Raw genomic sequence first — 19158 nt, forward strand, 5'->3', positions numbered from 1 at the left:
ACAACTTTTATAATACTCATTTTTATTGTTATAATATTTTATAAATTTTAAGGAATATGAAAAAAAAAATCTTCCAAGAAAGCAGTCTGCCTGGAGGTAGCATTCCATCTCAGCCTGAAGCATCAGGTTCTCCAGCCCAGCATGTCAGGCAGATTTCAGACTTTCTAGCATCAAAAATCATATCAATTCCTTCTAAAAATCAAAGCAGATAAAAGGTAGATTAGTTAAAAATAGATAGAACTAAATCTTTGTGGTCAGCACGAGGTGAAAATATATATACTGGGGGTTAGTGAGATGGCTCAGTGGGTAAGAGCACTGTCTTCTCTTCTGAAGGTCCTGAGTTCAAATCCCAGCAACCACATGGTGGCTCACAATCACCCATAATGAGATCTGATGCCCTCTTCTGGTGCATCTGAAGACAGCTACAGTGTATTTATGTATAATAATAAATAAGTCTTTAAAAACTTATTAAAAAATGAAAATATATATACTGTTCAGTATAGTGCCAAAGCTCATAAAGTCAATAAATAGTAAATGTGAGTGTTGAATAAAAAAAAAAAAAAAGAATTACATGCCAATCTTGGAGGATCCAATGGATACATGACCTTCAAGGTATAGTTTAAATATCACTTCTTTTGACACCTTCTTTGACTTCTTCAAATAGAGTAAGTGGCATCTTTCTATGAATGTTCATGTTTTATCCTGGAAATTCTTTCATGGGAATGACCTTCTAGAAAATGAGGTTCTGGGAACAGGATAAAGACTTGCTGTCTTATTGGCAAAGGGTATGCTATATTGTTTGTTCCTATTAGGAAAGGAAGGACAGGTGGGATTAGAATTGACAGTTATACCTGCAATGAGGCAGTTCAGATTAACAAAACTGTTAATCTTGAGCTCCCTGTTCTCCGACAATGATGAGTAAGATGACCTGGCTACAAGAGACACATTCTCTATATGACTCTTACTTTGGAGGCCACGTTGCACTCATGATATTACAGGTCACAGGTAATTTCCAGGAACTTCATGGTTACCATCATGTTCAGTGGAGAATGTTTGCCATGAGCAACATCTGCTTACAAGGGTGAACTCAAAGCTCTTAGTATAAGAAAGAACCAAGAAAGTGTGGTTGTTTTTCTGATGGCAATGCCTTGTTAGAATCTCCTTTTTAATCTTGAATTCATTATTCCCATCATCAAATTAAGAATCCATCCTTGCCAGGAAATGTTTTCAAAAGTACGGTGCCTTTCATACGTATAAGAGAAGAGCTAATACAAAGAATACACGATCTCAGAAGAAAAGAAATTCTGCATAGTGGCAGACATTATGATATTTATAAGTTGTCATTTTAGGAAATTAAATCACATGAATGCTATCTTCCCTTGTATTCAACACCCCAACCGGATGCTAGTGTGAGTTATATGAACTCTGAGCCAATATTTTGTAGCCTTTTCTGTCTGTTCTCCTGGAATAATTTCCCAAGCTGCAGTACTTCAAATGAGATATTAAATGTGACGCTCAGAAGTGACGTTGGCCATCCCTGCAGGGATGCACATGGATGAGCTTGTAGCAATGGCCTCTGTGTAAGAAGCCACCTGGTCCTCAGGGTTAATCACTTACAGCACCACGCTCACCTTTCATCATCTGGTTGCCTGTTTCTATGCAAAATGGGATGACCAAAATGCTTAAAAACTCTGTGGGACACTGAAACTGCCCATTTGCCGCCACCACCACCAAACACCATGAGGCGTGCCCCAGGGGAGCTGTGCATTACCTCCAGGGCCAACTCCTTTTGGTGGAGATTTGCATGAAAATTTTTCCAGTCTTCTTTTGCGGTTAGGACTTTGGCCTGGACAGCTTGTGATTTCTCTTTGGTCAGCAGAGAGCTCAGTAGCTCTCCTTTGGACAGCATCATGTTTAGCTTATGTTGCCCATTTTCACTTTCTGACAGAAACTCCTGTAAGAAAAATATAAAATTAGGTACCTTAAGACACACAATGCTTTTCTGTTGGATATTTCTGTGAAATGTCTCAGTGAAATAAAATAAAGAATTACATAAGTGAAATGACCCAGGTTTCCCTCTAGCAATCCAGTTATGAAATATTTTATTTCCTAATATTAATTCTGAGTTGACCACAAAACATTGTGAACTATTTTATGAACTGTTACCAACTTGTTAAAAAATAAACAGAAGTAATCAGGGCCAAGAGATAATAAAATAATCCCTGGCTAGGTTTAGTTTAGAAAAATAAATACTACCATGGTTCTATATAATTGGTGTAGCTGTATTATGTCTTTGGTTCCAAGCATCCCATCTGCCAAAGTGAGAATTAACACAAGTAGGTACACATCTCACACAGCCCATATGATAAAAAAAATCAAACCACCTGTTCAACAGAATACAATTATCAAAAGGCCACAGGAGAGCTTTCCTGGGGGATTCTAATAAAGCAGATGCTATTGAGTAGGTAGGGAGCATAGTTGTTAGTAGTTTGTCAAAAAATAGCACCAACCCTATGGTTGTTCTTACAAAGAGTAAGTTCACTACATAATGACAACATGAACTGTAGGTACATTGTATAGCTTTCTCAACTTCTAGGTTAATCCAGAGGTTACTTTCCCTCTTTATAAATAAGTATATTTGTGGTGTTAGAGTTGATGCTAATTAATACTTCCAGACACTCGAGAAGAAACGAAATCAATATGCAGCTAAAGGTGTTTTGCTTTTCCTGTCAAGCAACATAAACATAGAGACTCTATGCTTTGGACTTTAATGAAAGCACATTGGTTAAGTTTTAGAGGGTGGATTATCCTCCCTAGACTCATGTGTTGAAATCTTTGTCTATGGTTTGGTGATGCTTAAAAGGTAGGACCTGATGGGATATCCTGGTGCAGTTAGAGCCAGGCCATTGAGAGATTTTTAAAAGATAATTGTTTACTTATTTATTGTGTTTGTCTGTGCATGCTTGCTGAGACAGGTGTGTGGAGGTTAAAGACAACTTTCAGGAACTGGTTCTCTTCTTCTTCCATGTGTGGGTCTAAGGCTCAAACTCAGGTCTTCAGGCTTGGCAGAAAGTAAACTTACTGGCTGAGCCACTTCACTGGCCTGGAGAGAATTCTAAGAAAACAAGCTGACCACTTCCTAGTATTTTTTGCTTCCTGTCTGATGTAGCCTATGGTAGTTTGAATGAAAATGGCCCCTTGGCTCATAAGGACTAGCACTATTGAGATGTGTGGCCTTGTTGGAGGAAATGTGTCACTGGTGGTGGGTTTTGAGGTTTCAGAAGCTCAAGCCAAGCCTAGTGGCTCACTGTCTGTTCCTGCTGTGTGTGGATTAAGGTACAGAACTCTCAGCTCCTCCTCCTGCACCATGTCTCGCTGTATCCTGCCATGCTTCTCACCATGATGATAATGGACTGAACCTCTGAAACCTGTAAACCAGCCCCAATTAAATGTATTCCTTTCTAAGAGTTGCCTTAGTCATGGCATCTCTCCACAGCAATAGAAACCCTAAGGAAGGCATGGCTCTTTCCTCCTGCTGACGGCCTCATATGCCATGATGTACCCATTAGAGCTTAGTCCCATTAGGAAAGGACTGGTCCCACCAGTCGGACGGTGGGAGCAGTCCTTTCCTTCAGCCTTTAGGATGGAGAGGTAAATACTCTTATTTACCCTTTAAAGTAGGCTATGCAGTCATGCAAAGTAGAGCAATACAGGATTTCCTCAAGACATCTCTTTTGATGGATGGCTACTTCACACAGCAATAAGGGTAAGAGTCAGAGAAAAGGGTGTTGTCTAAAACAGGACTGGGTTTCGTAGTCATAAATAAACTGGTGGGTGGATGTTCACAGTTCAACTCCCTGGCTGGGAGAAAAGTTGGGGGAATTTGAATGCAGCACATTCCCAAGCAAAATCTATCTTCTTACATCATGAACTGGAAGTCAAGGTGAGCTAGGTAAGTATGAACACCATTATTTCAGATCCTGTGTTCTGTAGAAAAAACTCTCACATGATCCCCTCCTTATTCATGGTTGGCTGCATCTGTATCCACATGCTTTCTAGCAAGAAACTCAAATTCCAAATATTTACAAAAAACAAAGTCATTACAGTGTCTTCTAAAAGTTTGGATGTCTAGGTGACAGCTGAAACGGCACCGTGGAATTGTTGTTAGGGTAAGGGAAATACTAAAATAAAACCAACCAATCAACCAAACATCATGTGTGGCTGCCAACTCTTTCTGCCTTAGATACAAGCCTTCTGACCTCACTGAGGCACCTTTAATCTACCGACATGTTGAGAACAATAATCTTGTATACCTATCATGGATGGAGCAAAAATTAAATGAAGACAACCCACCCAGAATCCAGTGTTATTACACATAAAGGACTCTTATTGTGTATATTAGTGAGCTAGTTTTCATTCCATTATTTCAGGGGTAGGTTCATCTGAAATTTAAATTTCTTAAACTAACCTTTAATCTGCAGTGCAGTTGGCAAAGACCCAGAGTCTCATATTGGCCTGACAAAGCATTGCCTTTAGCATTGACAGCGGAGCTCTTACCTGGATCTTCTGAAGACTGGAAGAAACTTCATTAAGATTCTGAGGTAGATCGAAACACTTGGCAGTGGTGATTTTTGCATTAACCAACCACTGCTGGAAGCTCCTAGAGGCCTTCCGAAATCTTTCTTGCAAAATCTGTTCTTTATTCTGGCAGCCCTTGGAAGCTTGCAGACAGAGACTAAATGGGTGATTTGCAAATTTGAGGATAGAAGAAAAGGGACAAAGTTGATTAAAGCGACATTTAGCAAAATCCACAGTTCTTAGAAATGTGCATTACCTAACTGGAGCTACATTTTACTCTTAGTTAATTGACTTAGTCACTAAAATCAGACTATAAAAATGTTCTCGCTTTTTAAATTTTTTATACCAGGTCTTACTATATCACCTAGGCTTTTCTCTGTCTCATGAGCTTAGCCTTCCACATAAGCTTCCTGAGAAGCTAGAATCACAGACAACCACTCCATGCTCAGCTTAGCTCCTACTTTGTATGGCCATGTTTTGAAGCCAGGTGCAGCTTTATTTCCTGGCATTATAGCTGAAATTCCAGCTACAACAGAGATTGAAGCAGGAGGATCTTGGCTACACACGGAGACTCTGTCTCAAAGGAAATACAAATGAAAAGAAATTATTTTGAACAGCAGGATGGTTCATGCTCACCAGTTATATTCTTTAATTAAGCCTGAGACTTTCCCACTGTATGGACTCAGGTCTCTGGAAAACCGGCATAGTTCATTCAACTGAGACTTGAGATCCTCTGTCATAGGCTCTGCCTTTTGTAGAGCACCCAGGATCTCCTAATAGAGAAAACCAAGACAGGCACTAAACTCAGTGACTTCCATATCTTCATACTCTGCATGCATACATTATAAGTTATTAGTGAGGGGTAAATCAACACAGTGGATTCAATCATGGGATGAGGTCTATTTTCAGAAATTTTTATAGCCCATGATGGCACTTGTGCAATCTGTATATACTTCAGGCCATAGATAGACACTCTTACATTGAGAATAAAGCAGCAAAATGATTAAATCATCAATAACTTAAAGTAACATCAAAGAGAAAATGCCCTACATTATTTAGAACATGGTCCAACTAGACTCTTTGGAAATTGTCTATCATTTAAGATATTGAATGATCATTTAAAACAGCCATTCTCAACCTTCTAATGCTGTGACCCTTTAATATAGTTCTGCATGTTGTGGTGACCCCCCCCAATCATAAAATTATTTTCATTGCTACTTCATAAATGTAATGATTTTGCTATTGTTATGAATCATAATGTAAGTATCTGTATTTTTGGATGATCCCTGTATTTAGGTGACCCCTGTGAAAAGGTCCTTAGACCTGCCCAAGGGGCTGTGACCCACAGGTTGAGAACCAGTGATTAAAAAGAAAAGCAACAAATATTTTATACTTAACAATATATGTCACAGTTGATTTTATGAATTATATCCAGTGAACACTGATACTAACGATTTCTTATAATCCAGTGTCTGACTTACTTACTAGTTCATACACCTCATAGTTTCATTCATAGCATCATCAAACCTTTGCTAATGTCTGGTATGACATTTGAGGACACCCTGCTGCCCCATGAATAGAGGTATCACTCTCCTTTGCAAAGAGCTCATAATGTAACTGATGGACAATGTACAGATAACTACAGTTCTAGACATACTTAACCCAAAATGGCACCCTAGGATTACAGAATACAATTATGGAATCAAAGCCATGGTCAGCTAGACTCGACAGGGTGCTTTGCAATTAGACTATTCCTCTTATCTGATTAATATCAAGGGACAAATGAGATCCTGCATGCCCAAGTCCTCAGCACAATGTCTGGTACACTGCTCAATGCCTACTTTGTAAAATTTCAAGGGCGATAACAACCAAGTATGTAATGAAACTATATCAATAGAGTCACTCAAACAAAAAGATGTTTTTAAAACTGTGTGTGCACATGTGTGCACACATATACACACATGCATGAACACACACATATACTCATGAGCATACACATACACTCATGCACACACACATGCACACACACATACACATACACACACACACATACAGTTTAAACTGTGGAGAAAGACAAATAGATGAAAAACCACTCAGGTAGCTATTGCTGCTACTGTTGCTATTCTCAGTGATGCTTATCGAGAAGTGGCCCCACAGCCCTCAGCTACACATCAGGTCTGGGTTGTGTTCTCATCCTATAAGTCACATCACTCTCCTCTGGCTATTGTCAGTCAGAAGATTAGCCCATAACTTTTTCCTCTGAATGAAATCCTTCCTTCCTTCAGGGTAGGGAAGCCTCAGAAGACACTTAGGAAGGTTGTGAAATATACAAGGCTTGGGAAGTTTTGAAAATGACAAGAATCACCAGACATCCCCCCTCCTTGCCCTCCCTCCCAAACTTAGACAGGCAGTAAGTGATGGATGGAGGAACCAGATGTTTTCCAGTGCAGCTGCATGCAAGCTGAGCAAACAGCTCTATGGATATAGCTTTCAGGAGTTGTCTCTAATGCTAAGGTGAGATTTTCAGTGATATAGGTGCTTCTGAGCCGGCCAGGCTCTGTGAGAACCCCCACAGTACTCACTGTTCACCCAGCTACACTTGGATGGAATTCTTCCTTTGGTGTGTCATCTGTGACATATTTAGGGGTAAATAGATGTCTGTTTCCTTCTCCGAAGGAAAAGTCAAGTCTCACGCTCATTCATTCCTCTTTGGCTTCATGCAACAAGCACCCAAGCTAAGTCTATTCTACATCCTAGTTCCTTTAACCAGTGGCCTCCTTGCCCCATAGCATTCTTTCTCCTGGTCCCACTTATGTCAGATAATTTCCTAGAGTGGCATAGTGGCTTTCAAATAACTTCTAGTCTCTATTCTCCTTGTCTATCTTTCTCCTTCCTTAGTGTTTTCATCTACCTCACCTAGCTGATTAAGTTACAATCATGGCCCAGGACTCAGCTCCACCACTGGTTCCTAAAGTGATTCTCTGTGGTCTCTCTGGTTCCCTAATAATGTTTCTCTGATGAAACTGTGCTGGCTAGTTTTATATCAATGTAACACAAGCTAGAGTCAATTGTGAAGAAGGATCCTCTGTTAAAACAATATCCCCCACAAGACTGGCTTGTAGGCAAGCCTGTGGTACACTTCTTTGATTGATTTTTGATAGGAGCCAACCCAGATAACTGGGCTAGATATCACTTCTGGGAAGGTGGTTCTGGGTGCTATAAGAAAGCAGGACAAGCAACATATAAAGGCAGACCTATCATAATTACCCCTGGATTCTCAACATGGACTCTAAAAGCTTGCAGGGCCTAGATAGATGTCTTACAGACTCTAAGAAATCAGAGATACCAACCTAGACATGATACCCAGTAAAACTTTCAATCACATTGGTGGGAAAAACAAGATATCCCAAGACAAAAACAAATTTAAACAACATCTATCCACCAATCCAGCCCTACAGGAAATACTTGAAGGAAAACTTAAACTTAGGAGGTTAACTACACACAAGAAAATATAGGAAATAATTCCACATTAGCAAAAATAAAACAAGGGAAGCACATACAAATATACAAACACACACATATACAACATACACACACACACACACACACACACACACACACTAACACCACCAACATAAAGTAAACAGGAATTAACAATCATTGACCGTTAATATCTCTCAACATCAATGGTTTCAATTCCCCAACAAAAAGACAAAGGCTAACAGAATGGATGCAAAATAGGATCCATCATTTTGCTGTATACAAGAAACACACCTTAGCAACAAAGATAAACATTATCTCAGAGGAAAGGGCTGGAAAAAAGTTTCCCAAGTAAATGGACCAAGAAGCAAGTGGAAGAGCCATTCTAATAGCTAATAAAAGAAACTTTCAACCAGAATTAATCAAAAGAGATGCAGAAAGACACTTCATACTCATCAAAGGAAAAGTCCACCAAGATGGCATCTCAATTCTGAGCACATACGCAACAAATGCAAGAGCATTTGAAATAATGAAACTAACAGAGGTTATGAATCAAATGAACCTAACAGATATCTACAGGACTTTTCACCCAAACATAAAAGAATATACCTTCTCAGCACCTTGTAGAGCTTTCTCTAAAATTGACCATATAGTTGGTCACAAAAAAAACCAAAACAAAACAAAAAAACAAACAAACAAAAAAACCCTCAACAGATACAAGAAAATTGAATTTTAACTGCTTGTATTTTGTCAGATCACCATGAATTAGAGCTGGACTTCAACAACAGAAGCAACAGAAAGCTTATAAATTCAAGGGAATTAAACAACTTTCTAATCAATGATCACGGGGTCAGGGAAGAAATAAAGAAAAAAATTATAGATTTTCTAGAATTTAATGAAAATGAAAGCACAAGATACCCAAACTTATGGGACACTATGAAACCAGTGCTAAGAGGAAAGTTCATAGCACTACTTGGCCTAATAAAGAAGAGAGTTCTCATTCTAGCAATTTAAAAGTAAATCTGAAAGCTCTAGAAAAAAAAGAATGGACATAACAAGAGAATTAGATTGCAGGAAATAGTCAATCAATCAGTTAGAAACAAAGAAAACAATACAAAGAATCAAGAAAACCAAGAGCTGACTCTTAGAGAAAATCAAGATAGACAAACCCTTAGCCGGACTAAATATAGGCAGAGACACAGTATCTAAATTATCAAAATCCAAAATGAAAAGGGAGACAGAACAACAGACACTGAACAAAGTCAAAGAACCATTAGGTCTTACTTCAAAAGCCCATACTTCACAAAATTGGAAAATCTAAAGCCCAGGGTCAGATGGTTTTAGTGCAGAATTCTACCAAACTTTCAAAGAACTAATACCAATACTCCTCAAACTATTCCACAAAATAGAAACAGGAAGAGCACTGCCAAACTCATTTTATGAAGTCAGTTACCTTGAGGCCTAAATCACATAGACTCAACAAAGAAAGACAATCTCAGACCAACTTTCCTTATGAACAGTAATGCAAAGTACTCAATAAAACACTCACAAACGGAATCTAAGAACATATCAAAAACATCATCTAAAATGATCAAATAGATTCCAGGGGTACAGGGATGATTCAATATATGAAAATCCATCAACATAATCCACCATATAAGCAAATTGAAAGAAAAAACCCACATGATCTTCCCATTACATGCTGAAAAAGCCACTGACAAAATCCAACATTCTTTCATATTAAAAGTCTTGGAGACATCAAAGATACGAAGTCTATAACTAAACCTAATAAAAACAATATTTAATTAATTAGCAACATCAAATCAAATGCAGAGAAATTTAAAGCAATTCTACTAAAATCAGGGATAGGACAAGGCTGCTCACTCTATCCATATGCATTCAACATAGTACTTGAAGTACTAGGTAGAGCACAATAAAATAATTTAAGGATAACAAGGGGATGTGAACTGGAAAGGGTGAAGTCAAAGTACGGGTATTTGAAGATGATAGTATATATAAGTGACCCCAAAAAATTCTACTAGAGAACTCTTATAGCTGATAAATACCTTCACCAAAGTGGCTGGACACAATAATCAACTAAAAAAAAATTAGTAGCTGTCAAGAGCCATCTACAAAAGGCTAAACACTAGTAGGTGATCTTGAGATGGTTTCTCTATGGACTGTGATGAGTGAACCCTTGCAGGCAAGGACCAAGGAATGACATTTTCAGGTTTTGATTCCTGCTATTGATATGTTTTTCTGGTCAATATTAAATTAATATATAATCCCTAGTCATTATTCCACCATATTAGGCAGATTTTCTGCAGATCAACAAAGATATGCTGTCTTTTAGTGATGCTATATAGACAAGTAGATGATTTCTTAATTCCTAATGATAATTCTATAAGAGTTTCTATAATTATACAAGTAATTATTAAGTCCTTTATAATAGGCTTATTTTATATATATATATATATATATACACACATACATACATACATATATATATGTATTACTATTGAAGCCTTCTCTAATATGAACACTGCAATTAGAACTCTGCCAGTCTTCATGAGTCATGAGTTAATTGTTTCTAAGATAGAAAGTATGTATTTACAACTTAGAATATTTTCCTTGAGGCTATAAAACAATTAACCAAAGGCCATAAAAGAGAACGAATGAATTATTGTAGGTGCAAGGACAGAAGATACTGTCTGGATTTATGTATACAAAAATTCATTGTTAACTTAGACATGAGAATTACAATTTTTCATTTTCAATGATCCTGTGGACTAGTGACAGAAAATAAATGTGTAGTTACATAACTACTCATAAGAGAAACACCTGTAAATATCTCTGTTGTAAACTTCTTATTCAGTTTATGATCTGATTTTATATTTAAACCTGTGGTGAACTTTTGAAATAGATACCATGTGGTCATGCATTCTGAGAAAATGTATAAAGAACAGAAAGAAGAACAAGAAGAACAGTAGATTAGAGCAATTTAGAAATTAAGAGAACAGAGTAGTTTAGAAATTAAGAGGGCAGATAGTCAGAGCATATAGTCTGATAGGGTATTTTCTTCTTTTTACTTTTCTTAGAAATAATTTTTCTTAGAATTTTTTTAAAGTGTCTTTTTTCTTCCTGTGGAGCAACTTTTATCTAGCTGACAAGAAGTTAAACTCTCAGCCTGATGACGCAGTGCAGGAGAGGACCTGTGTAGAAAAGAGCAAAGGACCACTTTACTTCCCCATCCTCCCCCCTGTTAAGCTGCAGGTGTTAATATGCTCAGAGGCCTGAAGCTTCTGGCTGTAGAGTAACTTGGAAATTCAGACAGGTGAAGTAGCTTCTGGCATCAAAGGAATTTAGAGTAAAGGCAGGTAAACAGTTATTATAGAAAGCAACCTTAATCTCTCACAAGACCAAACCCTGCCCCCATCAAAGACACTCTGGACCCTTGGCTACCTTCAAGAGAGAACCAGAGCTCTCTTGAAATTAGGGGCACAACATGCTTTACAAAAGCCACAAATAATATAAAATAGCATGCTGTAACTCTAACCAAACAAGTGAGTGTATGACAAGAATTTCAAGTCTCTGAGAAAGAAATTGAGGAAGATAACAGAAAATGGAAAGTTCTCCCTTGCTCATGGATCAGTAGGATTAACATAGTAAAAATGGTCATCTTACCAAAAGAAATTTGTAGATTTAATGCAATTCTCATAAAAATTCCCATAAAAACAGACCTTCAAAGAGCAATTTCAACTTTATATGTAAAAACAAAAAACCCAAGATACCTAAAATGATAGAAACAGATGCAGAGACTCACAGCCAAATATCAATCAGGCAATGCTCTGGGAGTCTTGTGGAAGAGTGGGTTATAGAACTGAGTGAGCCGACGGGGCCAAGAACACCACAAGAAGACTATGGAGTCAACTAACCTGGATCCATGGGAGCTCACAGGGATTGAACAACCAACCCAAGAACATGCAGGGGAAGGTCCTAGCTCCTTATACATTTGTAATAGATGTGCAGCTTGGTATTCATGTGGAACCCCCTAATAATTGGAGCAGGGACTGTCTCTGAATCAGTTGTCTATCATTGGATCTCCTTCCCTTAAGTACACAACCAAGTTGGGCCTTAGTGGGAGGGGATGTGATTAGGCCCATGAGGACTGGATGTCCCATGGTGGGGTGGAACTCAAGGGGGACTTCTTCCCTGAGAAGAGGAGGGAATAATAGGGGTGAGGGACTTGTAAGTATAGGACTGGGAGTGGCATTCAGGATGTAAAGTGAATGAGTGAATGAATGAATGAGAAGGAAAGACAGAAAGGAAAAAAGAAAGATGAAAGCAAGCAGGCAGGCAAGCAGGTTGAGCAAGTCATGCAGAGCAAGCCAGTAAGCAGCACCACTCCATGACCTCTGCCTCAGTTCCTGCCTTGAGGTCCTGCCCTGACTTCCCTCAATGACAGAGTGTGACCCGAGAGTTGTAAACTGGAATAGCACCCTCCAACCAAGTTGTTTGGTCATTGTTTTGTTGCAGCAATTGAAGGACATGTGCAGCATGGCTGGAGCATTTGTCACAAGTGTCTCTGCTTGCACTTCTGTGTCTACACAGCTCGTGACCATGAAGCCAAGGGTGAGGCTCCAGGAAGGCTCCTGTAAAGTAGCTCAATGGCTGAGCTAGAGGTTCTAAAGCATGCGTGAGCTTTTTCTCCCCTTTCCTTCCCTTCCCACTCAGTGCCTCCTATTCTCTCCCTTTCCTTTCCTGTGGTTCTAGGGATGGAATCCAGGTGTCCACAATAAGCCACTCAAGCGTTCTATCACCAACGTGCATCCCAAAGCCCTCTGAAACACCTTTTAGAAAATTCACAAAAAAGTAACTATATAGTTTCTCTTTAAAACTCTAAAGACTAAGCCAGAAATAAGTGCTTGCTGACAGGAGCCTGATATAGCTGTACCCTAAGAGTCTCTGCCAGAGTCTGACCAATACAGATGCGGATGCTTGCAGCCAACCATTGGACTGAGTGTGGGGACCCCAATGGGGGAGTTAGGGGAAGGGCCGAAGGAGCTAAAGGGGTTTGTAACCCCATAGGAAGAACAACAATACCAACCAACCAGACTCCCCAAAACTCCCAAGGACTAAACCACTAACCAAAGAGACCTATGGTGGGACCCATGGCTCCAGCCTCATATGTAGCAGAGGATGGTCTTATCTGGAATCAATGGGAGGAGAATCCCTTGGTCTTGTTGAGACTCAATGCCCCCAGCATAGGGAAATGCTAGGGCAGTGAGGTGGGAGAGGGTGGGTGGGTGGGGGAGCACCCTCATAGAGGCAGGGGGAGGAGGGATAGATAGAATGGGGAGTTTGTGTGGCAAAACTGGGAAGGAAGATAACATTTGAAATGTAAGTAAATAAAATAGCCAATAAAAATACATTTTAGAAAGAAAAACACACATAATAAAACTGAAACAATTAAAAAATAATTTTTTTTCTAACCATATTGAACATTTTTAAAGGGAACTATCAAGAACACTAAAGAAATGTTATCTACTAAAAGTTTTTAAATTAAATTTAAGTAGGCCAATTGTAAATTAAGGAACATTAAAACTGAAAAGAGTTTTAGCCAAAGTTTACATTTAAAAACAGGTGCACAGGACTCCAGAGATGGCTCAGTGGTTAAGAACGGTTGCTACTTTCCTACAGGGTCCAAGTTGTGTCCCCAACACCCACACGGAGTGACTGATAACTCCAGCTGCAAGTGATGTGACACCTCCTCTTTTCCATAGGCACCTGTATATATTTGTATACATACATGCACACACATACACACATGCACATAAAAAGTAAATCTTTAAAAACATATTCATAACTTCATTTAAAATCCAGTATTTTAGTAGAACTTTTAATCCCACAAGTATTGCATTGGCTCGCATAACTTTTGGTTCCATCAAGCTCCAAAGGAATTCTTTCTTTATCCAGTTAAAAAAAAAATAGCAGCATTTCTAAGCTAGCAAGCCAATGACTTTAAAATGAATTTTATAAATACAATCAACAGATGTCCACAGTGTACCACCCACCTTAATGATCATCCACCTTAAGGAGATTTCCAATGACATATGACCAAGGTTTATAATGGCCTATAGTGTTTACTGTGATTGACAGCCATTGTAGGACCTTCCTAATAGCAAATTGTTGCTGTCAGAGCTACAGTCCATCCATGTTAAAAACATTTTGTTACCCGCTCATGGAATTTGAAGTGTTATCTTAAGTCCTGGATAAAATTTTATCATTAGATGACTGTTGGTTGTTGGCTATTGACAACATTAGATGACAATGACTGTTAAGAGGCCATGTTCTATTTTCCTTAGAATCTATAGCCCTAGGGTCAATCAGAGATGGGACAGCAGGGACTCCCCATTCTCCTGGTCTCAGCACAACTGAAAATCCTGTCTCTGACTGCAGCAGCACGTGCATTCTTAAGTCCTTCATAGTCCAACCATAAGTCCAATCATAGTCCCAACACAGGAGATGAGCGCTGAAAACAGTGATTAATTCTAGCTGCAACCAGACCTTTCTTTAACATTTCTTTCATTCACATTAATAGAACAGAAAGAAAGGGAAACTGAAAAAGAGTGGAAATATTGTCTTTCCTCTGTTAAATACAGAGCATCGGACCCCATGGAAGAGTTTTCAGCCTGCCTCCCTGCCACCTCTGTTCCTGCACTGCGGAACCAAGTGATTCTGATCTGACTTGATTCTGGCAGTAAAACCTAAAAGGCTGAGGAAGGCTCAAAGAAAACACTCAAAGCAGTCGAGAAACATTCTCACCAAAATGCACCCAGGTGATTACAAACTCTTATTTCCTAGCATAACACGCCCCCCCCCCCACACACACACAAACACACACAAGTTCATTTAAACAAGACGACGCTGGAAATACTCTGTGACTTCCTAATGGGCTGGAGCTATTTCGAAACGATTATAACATAAATAGAAGCAGAGTTGTTGGCTTCACTAAACTTCCTTTTAAGGACAGCCATGATTTTGAGCGTTATAAAGCCACAAATATTGAGAACTTTGCCAAGGCACCCAAGAGGGTTCAGAGAAGGAAGAGATTGTGAAGCTTCAGCCTGTCCTCCCTTTTCTGCTTCCTTTGCTCAGGTTCCAAGAGTAGCAATAGTTCTTTTATAATAAAAAGCCCTAGAAGCCGACTAGTAAATGTTAATCTGTGTTAACAGGCTAATTTAAGTTCAGCTGTCAAAAACATGAAGAGGATGAACAGACACTGTGAGAACTATCAGTTATGCCTCAGTGAACTATCAAATGTGCCTTCCCATGCTATTGACTCAATCACTTAATTGTTTAAAAGAGTTAACTGGCAAGGAGGCAGCTATGACTCTCTGTCTATTTATGCCTCTGCCCACAGGCCATTTTCCAGGCTGAATGGCTGATACAGTATTGCAAACTCTTACACCACCAGAGAGAAAGTAAAATATCGCCACCGGAGAAAGAATGTTTCCTATGGGACATCATAGCTCCCCCTCCTACGTATGCTAACTTTTACCAAAGTTTGATTTATAGGAGAGGAGGGGAAAAAAAATGACACTTTGCAAACTTACTGAATATATATTTTTTCTGCCTCTGGAGGCTGCATGCACTTAGCTATCATAGCTCATTTTTAGCAACCACAGGAGCCGAAGAAATATTTAGCTTGTTCACCCCAAGGGTAAACAGGAAGGCAGCCACTTACTTGTCCTTTGTGCCAGCATTCCACTATCTCCTCGTCGGTGTTCTTGCCTTCCAGGAGGGTGAGCTGCTGGGCCCAGGTTTTCAGAAGGGTGCTGAACCGTTCCAGAGCCTGCTCGAGTTGGGTCACTTGGCTCAAGAACTCCTGCTCCGAGAGAGCCATTTCACTGACCAAGTTCTCCAGGCTGCTCTGTGCTTGGAAGAGACAGTCTTCCCACTGCCTCCAGTCGGCGCGCAGGGCCTGCACCTCCGAGTTCAGAAGCTCACACCCACTGGCAGCTGTGTTCTGTTTCACAGCTGGGGCCAGTGATTCCACTCTGCTTAGGCGGCCTGCACCGATCTCTCTGGAATCTATCAGCTCCTGTAATGGAATATTGCCATGGAAACCAAGGAGGCCCTTAGTCACTTGGGCTACCAGTTTTCAACATGTGTGCAGGGCAGGAATCTGTCCTGCTATCAAGTTTGAGCAAACGTACACAGGGAATGAGAGTCGTTACATCTACAATCTCCTAAATTATAGTAGCAGGAGTCAGTCTCATGAGTGTCTGACTCCTATACACTAAAAAGAATCCTAGGAAGCCTTACTCCCCCTTATGTAGATGGACAAATGAACCATGTCCTGTCTGGAGTCTCTAATTCCCATCATCTTCCATAGAAGGGTGGCTTAAATCACTTCTTTCCCTGCTGGGAGTCAGGCTCTCCCACAGCCAGAAGAGAACCAGCCCTCCTCAACCTCAGATATTTCTGTACCTAAGGAGGCATTTTTATGGCCACTGAAATTAATAATTCACAGATGAACTTAATTAAAAGTTTAAAGCAAACCCTAGCCTAGGTTTGTTTATTGCTGGCATTTCTCCCTCGGGGTAGGGGGGAACCCCTTCACTAGAAATGTGGCAATTCAGATACCATGTTTAGTGCTGAGGCTCACATAGGGAAAGGACTTTATGATATAATTAGACTATTCATTGTGAAGTAGGTACGTCAGGACATGTCCTTGAAAAATAAGTGCTTCTAATGATGTTTGTTCTTGCTAAAATGTTCATCTAGTGCATACATACTTATAACGTGTATTGCTAAGGCTGGATTTTGTCAGTGTTAATGTAAAATTATGTCTTCAGTCCTGGTTAGGTAGAAAGGATGAAAATTATTAGGGACAGAAACAAGAGGAGGAGGAGGAGGAGGAGGAGGAGGAGGAGGAGGAGGAAGAGGAGGAAGAGGAGGAGGAGGAGGAATAACAAACAAGACCATTTACAAGCTAACCACAGAAAATCAGGGCATTGAGTTCATAGGCATATCATGGAAGTGTGAAGCAGAATGGGTATTTTAACTGGTCCATATAACACACTTTGCATTTTACTTAATTATCTGTCTTCTCACATGCACGAATAATAGAGGAGCACTTTGGTGCAGATCATTTATAGTGCCGAATTATATGGCAGTCAAAAGCACAACAATGTGAGACGTAATTATACACATGTGTAGGCGTGTTCTTACACACAGTAGTGTATGCGTACGTAGTCAACCTTCCTTGGCAGCAGGATTCTAAAAGTCATCTTTGTTCATCAGTACATAGAGTGGTTTGTGGTTAAAAAGAGAAAGATTCTAGCTTAGAAAGTGCTACATCTAACAAGATTGTTCCAGAACACGATATTCAACCTTATGAGCATTTTCAGACTTGGACTTGGAAGAGTCTGCTGTCAAAGGTCACTTTCCTCAGTCCCATCAGAGCCGTTCCCTCAGCTTCATTGGGTGTAAGAACAGGTCCCTGCTTGCTGACTCTGATTCCATTCACATGGATTATCTTTGTGTTAGTATGTGCACGTGCATGTGTGATGCACGCGAGCGTATGGGTATGCACAGCTTCTGCTTGTACACGCAGCGATCAGAAAAGGACATCAAGAGACTTTCTCTGTCTCGCTCTGCTTTGCTTTCTTGAGTTGAGATAGCTCATGAAGCCAGAAGCTCACCGTTTTTGGTAGGCTGATTGGCAAGCACCTGTGTCCTCTCAACCATACTGGGGTTACGGGCTCACAGATATGCCTAGATATTTACATGAGTGCTGAGAACTAAGACTTGAGACATGCTTGGAGAGCCAAGTGTTCCTACACAGGGAGCCATCTCCTTAGCCCTAATCCAGATCTTCAGTTAGGGCACTGTCATTCGCAGTACTTCGAATTAGATTTTGCATAGATTTTCTTGTCGTGTCTTTAAACTCTTTACGTATATGCTCATGTGCACTCGTGTCTCCATCCATGTAGACACTGTGCTTCCATACTGCATATTCTGAGTTATGGATTCCATGGGATGGGGGTGTGGTCTGAGCATCATAGGGCAGGGGTCATACTTTATTTACCTTCTCAAAGGTTTTTCAAATTAACTTTTCACAAGCCCGATTTACCACTGCTGTTTCCTCTTCCTTACCTGCCATTCCTTCCTAAATCTGTGCAACTTGGTAGGTTCTTCACTCCTCTCCCACCCCCACAACCCCTGACATGAAATGGCTCTCAGGCTTGCCAAAGAGCCCAACTGTCAAATCCAGAGGCAATCTTCAACATCATCGATGATGGTGCCCACGTAATTCTCCTGTTTTTTTCCTCTCTTTCAAAACTCCTTTGAACCTTAAGCACAACTGGGTTTGGAGTTTGTGATCCTGATTCCATTTGTTAGACATATTATAGACTCAACCTGTTCTGGGACTTCAGCTACAGACAATGTCGTAGTAGTTGATAGCATCATCTCTTCAAAATGAGCTTCCTGACCTAAAGACTGATGTGAGAACTCAGGGCCTCCTAGACTGTACTCCCCCCTGGTGGTGCAAGTTTGATCTGATCCCCACTGAACATCTCCCCCCCCCACCCCCCCTACCCCCGTCACAGGCTTCTCTGTATCTATGTATCTATGTTCCCTAGGTAAGGCCTCTGTGAGTTTGATGTAAAGACCTAACTTTTATCCCTGGCTATTATCCTTGTTTGTTTGTATGTTTAATTATTTATTTTATGTATTTGTTTACTTTCTTTTGATACAGGGTTTTGCAATGCAGTCCTTACTGATCTCTGACTTGCTATGTGGACCAGGGTGGCTCTTAAGTACTCACACGTGTGGCACCATGCCTGGTTCACCCTTGACTTTGGCACTCCATCATGAGCCCATCCATCCCTTTCCCAAACCCACTGGACTTTCTTGCTGAGTGCACTTTATGGCCAGGCATTGAGCTTAGTTTATGTATATGTATATGTATATGTATATGTATATGTATATGTATATGTATATGCATATGTATATATGCACACATATATACATATACATAGATATGTATATGTGTATATATATATATATATGTATGTATATATATATATA

At 39.9% G+C, this 19158-nt stretch overlaps 1 protein-coding gene across 13 annotated transcripts in view; it reads right to left on the minus strand.

The window, feature by feature from the left end:
- Nucleotides 1–19158, minus strand: part of Syne1 (spectrin repeat containing nuclear envelope protein 1) — a 506592-nt gene that overhangs the window by 247608 nt on the left and 239826 nt on the right. For all 13 annotated transcript variants that reach the window (XM_031352591.1, XM_031352581.1, XM_031352587.1 and 10 more), the window contains 4 exons: nt 15806–16162; nt 5215–5351; nt 4558–4735; nt 1772–1954 (listed from right to left, as the gene is read on the minus strand). In XM_031352591.1, coding sequence (XP_031208451.1) covers nt 1772–1954; nt 4558–4735; nt 5215–5351; nt 15806–16162 — 855 coding nt within the window. The remainder of the gene's footprint in view (nt 1–1771; nt 1955–4557; nt 4736–5214; nt 5352–15805; nt 16163–19158) is intronic.

Source organism: Mastomys coucha, unplaced genomic scaffold, assembly GCF_008632895.1.
Source record: "Mastomys coucha isolate ucsf_1 unplaced genomic scaffold, UCSF_Mcou_1 pScaffold5, whole genome shotgun sequence".
Taxonomy (NCBI): domain Eukaryota; kingdom Metazoa; phylum Chordata; class Mammalia; order Rodentia; family Muridae; genus Mastomys; species Mastomys coucha.